The sequence below is a fragment of the Synchiropus splendidus genome, chromosome 5 (genome assembly GCF_027744825.2).
Source record: "Synchiropus splendidus isolate RoL2022-P1 chromosome 5, RoL_Sspl_1.0, whole genome shotgun sequence".
NCBI lineage: Eukaryota > Metazoa > Chordata > Actinopteri > Syngnathiformes > Callionymidae > Synchiropus > Synchiropus splendidus.
The window spans coordinates 31,697,645-31,710,940 of NC_071338.1; the positions used below are offsets into that span (position 1 = coordinate 31,697,645).

The 13,296-nt window shown below is 44.8% G+C and overlaps 1 protein-coding gene across 2 annotated transcripts in view; it reads right to left on the reverse strand.

The window, feature by feature from the left end:
• LOC128759485 (protein unc-13 homolog C) overlaps positions 1 to 13,296 on the reverse strand; it is a 160,616-nt gene that overhangs the window by 19,264 nt on the left and 128,056 nt on the right. The window contains exons 24-27 of one of the 2 annotated variants that reach the window (XM_053866479.1): positions 10,044 to 10,070; positions 3,843 to 3,931; positions 3,135 to 3,272; positions 923 to 1,046 (exon numbers count right to left, since the gene is read on the reverse strand). In XM_053866479.1, the coding sequence (XP_053722454.1) occupies positions 923 to 1,046; positions 3,135 to 3,272; positions 3,843 to 3,931; positions 10,044 to 10,070 (378 nt within the window). The remainder of the gene's footprint in view (positions 1 to 922; positions 1,047 to 3,134; positions 3,273 to 3,842; positions 3,932 to 10,043; positions 10,071 to 13,296) is intronic. The other variant, XM_053866480.1, reaches the window with a different exon arrangement.

Below are 13,296 nucleotides of genomic sequence, written 5' to 3' on the forward strand. Positions count from 1 at the left end.
TGTGCTGCAGCTCGATCATGACTTTAATGGACCTGTCTGCCTTTGAATCAAATGGAGCAACCACAAAATAACTACTTTTAAGAACATAAAAACACACATAGTTTCCTCCCGGTTTTTCAATAATTAACACAATTTCACTTCATATTCTTGACAACACAGAGGAAGACTTTTACTTAACTGTGACTGCATCTTCACTAATATGAAATGAACCCTTTACTTCATGTTAAATAACGCATTATTATAATATAAAATTAAAAATATTAAGCACCTTGTAGACTGTTTTGTATCTTCAGAAAATCTCATACTCATAAATCAAAATTACAGAAATGCATCCCAAACATTAACATGTTCATTGGATGACAGAAACACCACAATATTAAACTAAACTAGTCATATAATGTACTACTACATATAAGTTTAAAATAAATTCACAAGTTCCTGTACTGTAGGGTTTTTTTCGCACCCGTTTTCCTCTGTGTATTTACTGATGTCATCTGCAAGTTGCAAGTAGTTATTAGAAAATAGTTTTCTCATAGTTCAGTGTCAAATATCGTGACTCTGGGTCCCACACTTCAGTACAGTTTAAATGTGTCCCAAAAATAATCCAGGTAGTTTCGGTGGAAACAGCTTGAGAAATAAGGAAGTAAAGTTCGACTGTAGGTGACACTAACTTTGCCCTAGTTTCTTTTCCTACCTTCTTCTCCTATTTGCTGATGATGTTCTTGGTAAACTTTCCTGACTGACTGTGACATTTCTTTCAACATTTTCTCGTGAGTATTCAGAACTGTGAGCGGGAATGTGTGGTGACAAGCTCAAGTGCTGCAAATGAATCGTGAGAATCACTGGGTATTTTAGCACAGCGGAGAGAGACAGGTGGTGATGTGAGCTGACAGCAAACTGAAGCCAGATCGATCCAACTCACACTCTGGTCACTGAGCGGCGGCAGAACGATTGTCCTCTCGATGGTGTTGAGCACGATTTTCCAAAGCTCTTTGAGGACCCGCTTCAGCACCGTCTTCTCGCAAATCTTGGCAAACTGCATCAAACTGCAAAGCGGGCGAGATGAGAGCGATTGTCGGGTCAGCACTTGAAACGTTTGCCAAAGCCGTGATGTCGTCAGTACATCAACTGTCCGTCTCAAAATGGAAACAAGTCTTTTGATTCGCCGAACAAACACGGCGGCTTTGAGCCTTAATCTGAGTCTAATGTAGGATCCGGGGTCTCGCAGCCAGGAGGGAGGATTTGGCGTGTTTGTATCATTAAGAGGATTTCCAGCAATAGCCCTTTGGCTTCATGTTTATTAATGATTCAGTGACAACAGGATGAGAGGGATTTCCAGACCTCGGCTGAGTCGGAGCATTCTTCTAAGGTTACCGTGGTTTAGGGATGGGCCACATTTGGAGATGAATCTTGCTGCACACGGCGAAGTTTTCACTAACATATTCGGGTTAATAAAGTCACAATGGCTGCATGAAGCGGCAGTAACCCGGCGATTCATCTTCGGTGTAGTAACACCAGTGCGGAGACATACATCACATGTTCACAATGGAAGCTCCACACAGTCAACTATTACTTATTGAGGGAGTTCAGATTCTTAACTTCGGGGCGGAGACAAATTACTGGAGAACATATTTCACATAAAGCTGCTCGGAGCTTTTGGGAAGGGATCTGGGCGACGTGCTTTATTACTCTTCCTTAAATGCTGAACCATTATGGAGAAGGATGGCGGCTGTTTTACACCTCTTAATAAAATGCAGGGCCCAAATCTGAGTCTAGTTAAGCAGCTGACTACATGCTTCATTATTCAAGCTAAGGTCGGATTATAGTGTCCACTTCCTCTCGCGGACTGACTGATAAGTCAGTCAGCCGGCCTCCAATGATTGGCCTGCTGAAGCTTCACGAAACAGTGTCTTCATATAAAGAGCCCACTAGAGTCCACTCTCTGCCATAAAAGATAAATTCATGTTTCAAAACTGGAGCAGCTGAGACAGAAGCTCTCACACAAGGAGAAGACGAAGAGTCTTAGAGACTCGCTGCGTCATTGGTGGTGACCTGGAAGGCCAAGATTGGAAACAAGGATATGAGTGGGGGAGGTGGAGATGTTTGGAGACAAACACTCTTCGTAAACATTCTCCTTCATCGTGACGTCATAGCTATGCAAACCTCAGACAGAGCCACAGTTATTAAACTCATGTTTGTCTTTGGACTGCAGGAGGACATGATGGCATCCAAAAATCAGACTTGGTGGCCTTTAACTCTGGATTTGGAGTGGATTCAGGACCCAGGAAAATGGGTGGGTGTTGTGGTCAGATGAAGACACAGTAGAGTTCTTGAGTCCCTCATCAATACATGTTCTTTCCCTCACCAGGCCCAAAGATCAAGCTCTGGAATCCCGTCTCTTCTTCATTCTCTCACAGAGGAAAGGCTCCTCATATCATACTGGAGGGGGTCAGGTGGTATGGAACGCCTCACGATATCCTGAACCAGGTGAGAGGAGGTTTGTGGGTCTCAGACCATTCCTCCTCAACCTCTATTCTTTTGGCATTCACCTATTTGGGCCATTGAACACAGCTCTGAATCCCTGGACATCACATTGGCATCAAAGAACAGCGTCAACAGGCTTTGCCAAAATCCTGCAGCGGCGTCACGATTGTGAAAAACCTCCAGGTGTCTTAAATGCAGTTGGGTCGCAGAGGTCTTAGCCTCAGGTTTTCATTTGTACTAACATGACATCTGTAGGTGGCGTCAAGTAAGAGCCGTCTCAGAGAAATGAAAATATAAATATAAAAGGAGGAGTATGATCTCTTAGGGCCAAAAAGAATTCCGACCGAAAATCCCAACACAAATGACAAAGATCACGAGCTTAGGAGGAAATTCCTCTCCCCACAATTCCCTCAGAGGCAGCGGTGTTCACCGTGTCTTGGATTAGTGAGAGGCAGTGACGAGTGAAAGGTACTTTTTCGGTCTTAAATGATGGAGTCTACAACTTTCCTGCCACATCGAGGGAACCTTCAGGCCGAAAACAGACAGGGAACTACAAGATCTATCGAGATCAAGACACAGGTCCGTAGTGAAAGAGTCTCATTTACCTAGGCTGCAGTTTTCTTCACACTTTGACATCAACTGATACATACTTTTTATCCAGGAGGTCCATGAGAGGTCGAAGCACAGTCTCGGCATCCATGGCAGCATTGCTCCCTTTGATAGGTCCTTTCATCTGGACCAGCTCCTGGTTCATCTGCTTCACGCAGTCTTCGATCACCGGTTTGAAACTGTGGGGAAGGAGAACCTGGGTCAGGGGGCTTTTGAGTCTCAGGAGAGGGTTTACAGTTGGAATTAGGCTTTGTACAAACGTGCTGAATAGAAGTACAGTGGTGGAAAAAATCTGTATCTGTACACCACTGTTTGAAAAATTCCCTATTCTAGCAATAAATGATTGTTATTGGTTCACTGGGCTGCAGAGCATCATGGGAAGTCACTGTAACTCAGCTTGTTGTTGAGAGTGATGGCTCTAGTTCTACTACTCAAGACTGACTTTACTACTACTACTACTCAAGAAGCCATGTTTAGTTATGCAAGTGATGGACCTTATTCTCCATCGTCCAGCTGCTGAAGGAGGCCTGGACATCAGTGATTCGAATCATGTGCCAAGTGACTCCAAACTCAGTAACTCTGCTACTCCTTGACCTCAGTGTTCCTGAAGCTAAAAGTAGGAAGTTGTCTGTCAAAATTGGCCACAACGTGACCCCTCCGCACTTGAATTTTTAGCCATGTGCACCTGCCATCGTCTCATTCTGTTTCTCTTGCCGCGTGTGAAGGTGCAATTACACAGCAGTGCTCACCTGGATCCCAGGACTCCACTGAGTTCATCCAACACCGTGTTGAGTTTATTCTGCAGCTCCTTTAGCAGATCACTGGCCTCAGCATCCAGCTGTCAGTGAGAGACAGACAGTTACTACATCATTGCACTCCACACTGCTACAACTCTGTATCTCTGGAGGATGCCTCGGCTGAGGTGGGAGTAGGTGAGGGGGGTGTCGGAGAAAAGGACAGGCACAGAGGAGACGGGGAACCTGCTCGCTGGTGGCCTCCCACTCATTCTGCCTGCCATCTGGCCCGGGCGACGCGGTGAATACAAATGGATGGCTCAGGCCCAGAGTCCTGCAACGTCTGCTTGTCGACTCATAAGTTGTCGTGTCAGCAAAGACGCAGCCTGCTTGTCGCCTATTACGGGGGGAAACAGAGCTGTGCGCGGCCACGCAGCCGCGGCGGGGGAAGGATGCTGTCAGGCGGTTTAAACACCAACCCTAAAGCCTTAAATCTACTTATATTCCGGATGCACATGGCCACGTTTGAATGTTGAAGAACCGTGGCGCTCAGATTAAGTAAATAAACTGTACCTGAACCAGAAAACTTTCCCACTAACTCGCACACCAAGATTCTTTTGTGATGACTCCATAGCAGGGGTTGGCACTCCACTCCTACACAGCTTTGCATTGCGTGAACTTTCCGACTGCCTCAAACTTCTCACCGCTTCTTCTGCAGCTTATGTTTCCTTCCCTCGGTTTGACTCTCTCGTCATCTCTCTCTCACAAAAAATCCTCCTGTTATTTATCCTGTGAAATTAAGGTTTAGAAATGTGGAGTAAACAAGGCATGTTCGGGACTGACTCATCGATGTACTGTACACACTTTTAGAAAGCTCCTATCAGCTCTTCATCAAACCACTCCACAATCTGTTGGAAAGAAATTTCACAAAGCCAAAAAAAGACTGGTACAATACAATAAGCATGTAGAGTGGAGACAGTTTAGTGGACGATGTGATCCAGTCCATGTGCTACTGCCAATCCACTTCTGCTCTGACAAATGAAGATCTTCTGCGATGACTGCTCAAGTATGATGCCAGGCACATTTTTAAAGATGCCTGCCAGCGCCTGTTCCGTTTAGCAGCCGATACATGTGCTCCTTCAGTGGCTAGCGTTCAACTTTAATCTCACACTGAGATACAGAGGACACTCCGTCTACAGAAAATAGGAAATATACCACGTTCACGTTGCTTCAATTCTGGAGACCCTTTCATAGGGCTAGCTCACTTGGGGATCAACCATGGCTATAGAGGATGAAGTCACAGGTTCAAATCCGCCTTGTGATCACCAACAGGCAAGGTCCTTGGCCTTCGATGTTTAACCAATGTCAGTGGACGAAAGCTTCTGCTGAAGGACAAGTAAAGCAGAGCCGTAAGTGTCAAGACAGAGGAGCTAATTTCAATAATCACGACGCGCTGTTCGGCCAAACAGGAAGCAGAGCAGATTTTAAATACCCATCGTAGGTTCCGAATCTGACCTTATCATCCCAGGACAGGTAGGCCACAAACGGATCGACTCGGTAGCTACAGCGACAATCCTGCTCACTGATCTAAACCCCAACTGGGGTCCCTGTACAGCATCCACCGCGAGAGCCCACTGCTTCCCCTGCAGATGAAAGTAAATGACTTGTGCAGTTACTTCAGTCATTGGAGGCTGGGCACTAATGGATGTGCGAGTCACGATTCCTGTTAGGATTCAGATTCAGAGGGACAAAGTGAAGTACTTCAGTCAATCATTTTTTTCTTTAGGGAAAGAAAAGTGCGTCAGTGTTCAAAGTGAGGGGCTAAATCACGATTAACTGCTTTACTCATGCAATGGCAGAGCAGTTTGTTTACATTTTGCTCTTGTTTAAAAGCATCCATGCGAGCTCTCAGCTCAGTCCTGATTTGATGATGTGCGCACACAAATATGCAGCTGTGCGGCTTTTCAGGGTGAAAGTTGACGTGCCCGCGGACGCATCAAAGACTGTATCGGTGTCTATGTGCCTCATGAATTAGCCTCATCATGTACAAACGTCCAAATATTGATGTTGGACGGGGGCGTCGAGCACATGTGGCTGACGGCCGGAGACGGATGCGCTAGGTCGAGCGTTGGGCCGCGAGCATGACAGATCGGAACATTAGAAGGATAAGCATGGGGCCGCTCACATGTGCTAATGGCTGACGGATCTGACCTGAGCCGACTCATCGCTGATATCATTCTGCTGGATTTCCAGTGTGCCATTGAGATGTGTTTACCAGTCATGCACGGATGAAGGTCGTAAGGATGTGAGTGATGAGTTAATGAGTGAGTCATTCATTGCCAAAAGTGTTTACTAAATTAGCCGTTGATGCATTTATGAGCGATTCTTTTGCATAGTTGACTGGTATTCTGGAGCTCTCCTGCCAAACAAAGAGCCTTTTTGTGAGGAGAAAACGGGGTGTTATCAATCAAACTGGAATCCCAAATGACTCGCAGAAAAAGGCAGCACATCACTCCTGACTTGGCGTCTCCCCACCGACACGTCTCAAGCAACTTGTCAGTCTCACTGCACGGCGCAATCTTCATTAAGAAAGCTCCTTCAGCGGTCTCCTAATGAATGCACCGCTCTTTGGTTTGCATTCATCGGACGTGGCTTTTTCATATTCGCTAAGAATATAAAAATCTCTGGCGTCTTGCGGTAAGATGAGATAACCATGCTGCGTATGACCCAAAGGTGAGCCTGTCAGAGAGCGGCCATCATCTGAACTCATTACTGCACGCTTCAAACAGAAACATCTTCCATCTTGATTAGTATTCCGGTCCTCATGAAACCCTGAATGTGCTGCTTTCCAGCTGCTCCTTGACATCTGTGTGGCAAATGATGTTGACATCTTTTAGTGGTCTCATTTGAGGAATAGTTTTTGATCTTCTGAGAACCTCTTTCCGCAAGGCACTGTCGCATGACTTAGAAAGTACATGCCAAGGTACAAAGAATTTGCATTGGTTTGGAAACTTCCTTCACTGACAACCTGCATCTTTCTGTTCTGTGACGCGCTGCCCACGTAAGGCAGGACATGTGCATCAATTGAAAGCCTATGAAGACTGCCTTCAGCGTCACTATAGGACACAATAGTCCACTTTCTCAACATCAATATACTAAGCCATTGGAGTGAGTAGTAACCGGACTACAACACACTTCTTTTTTCTTGCGGTCTGATCCCTGCGGCTTATACAACAGCACAGGTAATATACAGATTTTTACAAGCTAAAGAGTGTCATGGTGCCAAAATACTAAGCCTTGTCACATCCAAACTCTGCAAATTTTTTTTGCTTGGGTGTCCGCACCGAGCAGGACCACTCCTGCAGGACCAGAGAAGAGAAGCAGCAGTTGAGACTGGATGTAGTGTCGGAACTTAGGAGTGAATCTTTGCTTTGCCATAGGTCACAGATCATTGGTGATTACCACATGAGACACTATTGTTGGACAAGCTATGCATTCTTTTGAGTGAACATTGACTTTGGAACATTCGACACAGGATACTAATATGTGAGGAATGTGTCTAACTTTGAGATACAAATTGATGGTTCTACATTTGCCAGTGTTTAATGATGCGCCGACTAGATCGCCAAGACACGAGACAGCATTTGTGCGTCAACACCTGTGTATCACACGCATGTATCGAGAACTGGCCAGAGTTGGAGCGATGTCAGGATAAGGATCGTCTGGGTTCTTAACTAAGGCAGAGATGAGCCATCTGGGCCGAGGACAGCTTTACTACAGGCCTCTTAACTAAACTCTGGCAGTTTCTAAAATGAAGTAAATGCGCCACTCTGCACCTTAATGACACGACTGGCCTGGGATATCCCTCTTGCCATAAACAAACCCAATCTCAGTCTGAGTCCCAGAGAGCTGAAGCTGTTTTTGACAGACAAAAATGGCAAATGAATTCAAACAACACATGCTACAGTTTATTTCTCCTGCAGGAGTTTGGCACTGTTCAAGCTTTTGAGCTGACATCAGTTACCATTTACACTTTGCCTCTGTGAATCTCGAGTTGCTGTTTCGCATCAAGCGAGTGAAGAACTTTTATAAAGTCACCTTGAAGTTATTTGGTTGCTTTGAAGGCAACATAAGAATTACAGAGCACCTGAAAGCAAGAGCAGCCATGTTCAGGGGGCAGCGAGCACAATAGGAGTGAATGTGGGCTTATGTCTTCTTGGCTTAAATGAAGGACACTTTTTTGGAGTGCTTATCTGCCGTATCAAAGACAAGTGCACTTAATCTCAGCCCAACTATACCATACAGGTGGCTTCAGTCTGGTCGGATCTTTGTGGCTAAACAGTGGGTAAACTCACCACAGGGCCCCACTGGGTCCCAATCCGGTTCTGATCCAGATTGGCTACGATCTCAGCCATATCTCTGCCAAAAATGGAGAACCACCTTCCTCCATTTATCGAGCACTGTAATCGATTATGACAGACGAACTGACTACACACTGTCCAGGGAGTCCTCCACAGCCCTCCCCTGACTAATGGCCGACGTCAACCGCAGCTCAGCTTTCCCTCAGCTATCCCAACAGTATCAGGGGAAAAAATCTACAGCAACTGACCCTTTCGCATAAGTCACATTCCATCATGTGACGATCCTTCAGAAGCAGATTATTGCCTTCAATAGTGTCGTCATGACTAAATGGGAGCAAGGGAAGTAGAAATATCTGAACAGCTACATAATAGATGTGAAGAAACGTGGCGGTGTATGAATTATAAAACACACTAACATTATTAGTGTGTTCTATTAGTCGAAACGTAATGCCGTCATAGAAAAGAGTGATTGTGGAGGGGCATTTTTGTAAGCCCATTTCTGCGATTAGTTGTTCATGCTTTATTCATTTATGCCTCCATAATAGCACTTTACTGATGACTCTGCGACGCAAACATTGCTATTTATTGTGTTAATCATATTTAGAAGTTGATATTGCGTGAAAAATAAGCTCACGGCCGGGGGAAGCTATTTTTGCTTCAGAAGAATCGGCTGTTTCAGTTTGTGTTTCATGTTATTTCGGTGTTTGCCCCGCCCTCTGGTGTCCGCTCCGTCTTGAGACATAAAGACCCATCACTGGTCCCTGTCAACACTCCTAAGGATGAACGCATCGATCAGGCTACTGGTTGTTTAGTCTCATGGTAGTCATTTATTTTTATTTATGAGAACCTCCATTTAGCACCTCGCTGGTATGTTTCAAGTCGACTTCGCTCTCACTACGGTTGAGCATCAGACATCAAACAGCTCCTGTCCACTAGGAAGTGAGACTCAAAGATGAGACTTCCAAAATGACGTCGTTATTTGTAGTTTAACAGGAAAACAAAAGAGCTGCTGCTAATGCACCCTGTGACACAATGATCATTCATATACAATCACACGAGGCAATGTGGGTAAGGCAGTAACCAGCCATGCAATAAATGGAGTTGAAGTCAAGATGTCTGCCAAATGACTCAGAAGCCATAAGCATGTCAATTGCCAAATATTTTCTTTTCCTTTCTCATCTTCAAGTGACCATTACTGGCCCAAATAATGGGGAAGAGAGCAACATAAATTAAGACAAAATATGGTGTTGTAACTGATTTGACGTTGTCAATTGGAGACCTATGGTGCTTAGACTCTGGCTTCACAGAGACGGGAAACAACCCTGGCTCACCAGCAGACAACAAACCAATGGTACTCAGAGTCACAGGGATGTTTTAGACGAGTGATCTCCTCACCCGGACTCTTCTGTCTTCATTACAAGAGTGAGGGCGACTAAGTAAGACAAGTTAGCTGTTCTGCTGAGGCTGAAAGAATTCAGAGCTAGTTAAACACAATCTGTCCGTCGATGGCTGGATCCTTTACTTTACCCCAAATTACAATCGGAACCGGGGACCCACAGCACATATCGCACCAAATTACCCGTGTAAAGAGGTCGGAGGAGAGAAAGGGACGCTAAAAATAACGACGGGATTGGATGATTTGAGCCACTGTCCCTGGAGCGTCAGGGACGGCGAGCTGTAGTGGCCCGTGCTGACGGGTAACTCTGAGTCCGTATGCTCTGTGGCACATGCTGCTGGAGGGGTTGGGAGGGTGGAGTGACAAAGCGCAGGAGGGTGAGGGATGGCATGGGTGGGCGAGGGGCGTGCTTTTAGTCAATGATGGCAAAGGGCTGTTGATGAGTCCTACTGCACACACCTTACAAAAGGACACAACCCCCTCCTCCTGGAGATAGAGAGCACAGAAAAGGACATGGGGAGACAGAAGACCACAGGAGACACAACGCAAGGCAAGACAGGCTTTTTGGACACAAGAGAAGACATGCAGGTAAGTTGGAAGTCTGCGCCTCTGGTCGACAAGGAAACAGGACACAGTGTTAAGAAATGGGTCAGTGCGCTTTGCGGCCATTTTCAGGAAGTCTGGATCCTGAATGTGTCTTTTTCAACTCATGAAGTCTGGTCCCGACAACAATTAAAGTGCTGGGTGAAATAACTAAAAGGTTATGTTGTTGATACACAGAAGTGGGGGATCTTTCCCCAAAAGTTTCACGTACACGTGAGGATTTGTTAAATAAGTTGAGGGAGCACACAATGGTTTCAGTCTTTTGAAGGTGCAAAAACTGTTTGAATCCTGTTTGTTTTAATTCCAGCTGGAATGGCGTTCCTATGTTGACTGGCGCCGGACCAACAGACAGAAACCAGAACCTGTAATCAACATGGAAGTGGTACAGTTCTAGTCCTGCCAATTCCAGCATTCATCGTTTCACCTATTTTGCATTCTTGTTTCCCTGTTTTCTCCTTCTGTGTCTGCGACTGACCTTTCTGTTAATTCCCCATTCTCCCCATCACAATTGCGGTATTCTCTTCTCGTTCCTTTGGTGAGTTTTATTCCCCCCGATCGCACCTGATTCACACCAGCCAGTTTTATTGGACTCTTGAACTGATATTGAACTCAGTAGAGCTGTTTTTATGGCTGCGTCACATTTGTATTATTTGTCTTTGTGCAAGTAAATTGTAGTGAGCCAAGTTTCTGTCATCTTTTACTTCGCTCCTGGGTCTCATCTGCTCCTATTCATCTCAATCTGCCTGTGCTGGGAGGAGAAAATGTAGCGTCATTTATTTAGTACAAACAAAGTCATTCAAACAAACAGAGCTATTTTGTCGGAAGGAAGCGACATCTGTATTTAACTCGTCTGAAATGTAGGTCAGACTCTGGTGAGGAGACGGCGGCACCGAAAGACGCCGGTTTCATCCTTCCATGAATATTTTTAACATGAATGAGGGAACGATCATTAAAGCTGCCACCCTGAGCTGTTGGAGGAAATCTGAGTGGCGCTGGAGTCGTTCAAGAGCTGCGATCTTATCAGCACCCGAGTCTTTCTAGCCCACCACCTGTAAAGCCCCGGAGTTTCCGAAGGCTACAGGACGTCCTAAATGGCACGGGTAGTGATGGGTTGATGGGGCTTCATGAAACGCCATCCTCATTTTTAGACATCAGAAGGAGGCGCTCTCAATTTAAAAATGATGTGAGGGTTCATGGAAATGGTTGTTCAAATCCTAAGATTTTACAGCAGAGAGCGGCATCTTATGGGGGCGCTGTTTCATGAAGCCTCATGAGCCTATCATTTGCCACAGGTTTGTTTAGTTGTCTCCGTGATCCAAATCCCAACACCTGAATTTAATTATTAGACTAGAAAAACACTTGAGACATAATCTGAATAAATTATTGGTTCAGACCAAGCGGGAAAACAACTCTAGATTATTTAAATTAACACACAGACTCGGAGTCAGTCTTAAATATCTATGAGAAGCATCTGGACAGAATAGCCACAGCTTCTCTTGGCCTTTAATATGAAGCATGAACCCTGTGATTCCACGGCTCAGACAGCTTGAGCTGAGTCAGAAAGAGTCGGACGGCACTTATTTTCTGCACCATGTGTCCAGTAAAATGTCCACACTCGGACGGACACTCGGGGTGATTCGGACTCAGATTGGATTTCCTTTCACAGCAAACTCAGTTATCTTTCAACTTGATATTCCAATGTTTCAGCATCTACAGCATGTGTGTGCAACTCAAGGCCCAGGGGCCGCATTCGGCACTCCAAGTCATTTAACGTGACCCGCGAGATGGTTGGCTCACAATTAAAATTGAATTCACATTGATGATATCGTGACCTATGATCTAAAAAATAAAGAACCAAAAGAAATGGAATTAATATAATATAATGAAATAAAATAAAGGAATATCAAAGGGAATTTAGTGATTGTACTGCGTTTAGACTCACTGGACTGCTAGTTGTAGATGGGTCAATACATTTTGCTTGAGTGTGTGAGTTACTTTGGCACCATCAGTAACAGAGTTTGTATTCGACGTATTCAACGACAAGGAAAAAAAATACTACATGGAACACTAAAAATGTATCAATCTTCGTCTCATTTAAAAAACACTTGAGAACAGGTTATGTAAAAGCTTCATACAATTATCCCTTCTTCATTGTAGCAAGAAAAACTGGCTCATAAGAACATCGTTTCTAGTTTCAACATGGGCCAGGACTTGTGAAACATGAGCATCCAAGTGTAATATTGGAAAGGAATGGAAAAGATTTTGAAGTTTTCATCTCAAATTGAGAATCAAATGTCTGCAAAGCGCACCAACTCTGAAGAATCAACTGAGCAGTAGTCAATGTCAGATCCAGACAGCGGGTACAATCATGGTTCGGAACAGAACAGGAAACAGTAGTCGGGGTTGTGGTATCAGCGACGGGCTCAACAGCAGAACACATTAGTACATCAGACGGGGACATACCAAACTACCAGGCAGGTTACAGCACAACACTGTCGGGGTCAATTCATTTCCACTTCAGATAGATGCCACACTGAATTACAATTAATCATGACTCAGCATCTTCTCCACAGCAGGGCGCTGAGTTGTGTATGCTAACTGGTGCCGAGTGTGCTCAAGTGTCCTTGAGAGGAGACAATGAATCTTTACAAGCCTCGGGGTTTCGGGACGTCAGCTGACCCACGGGTGCCTCCTCGTTGATGAAGGTCGAGTCCATGCGCTTAACACACTGACTTACAAGCGTCGGAGACGTGATTTCATCCCCAGGAAACGCGCTTCTGTGCCCAGTAAAAATACTTTTGAAATGTGTATTATGTATATTTAGCTAAAACATCAGCTATTACAATAATCAAACCAAACATATTTTAGGCCTGAAAAATGATGAAGCAAAACTATGCTAGCACCTATTCAGCATCTATTTTTCTCTTTATAATTACAACCACGCTAAAATAAAAGTAAAATTCCTCTGAATTATAACTAGTAATTACAACACATTTTTTTAATCTAATCACAAGCTTAATCTTATGTTGTGTGCGCAAGCTAGCGGTGGAAGGTAGAGCTTGATAAGAACATTGTAACATCCTCACAGAGTGGCAGAAGTGTTTGTTTA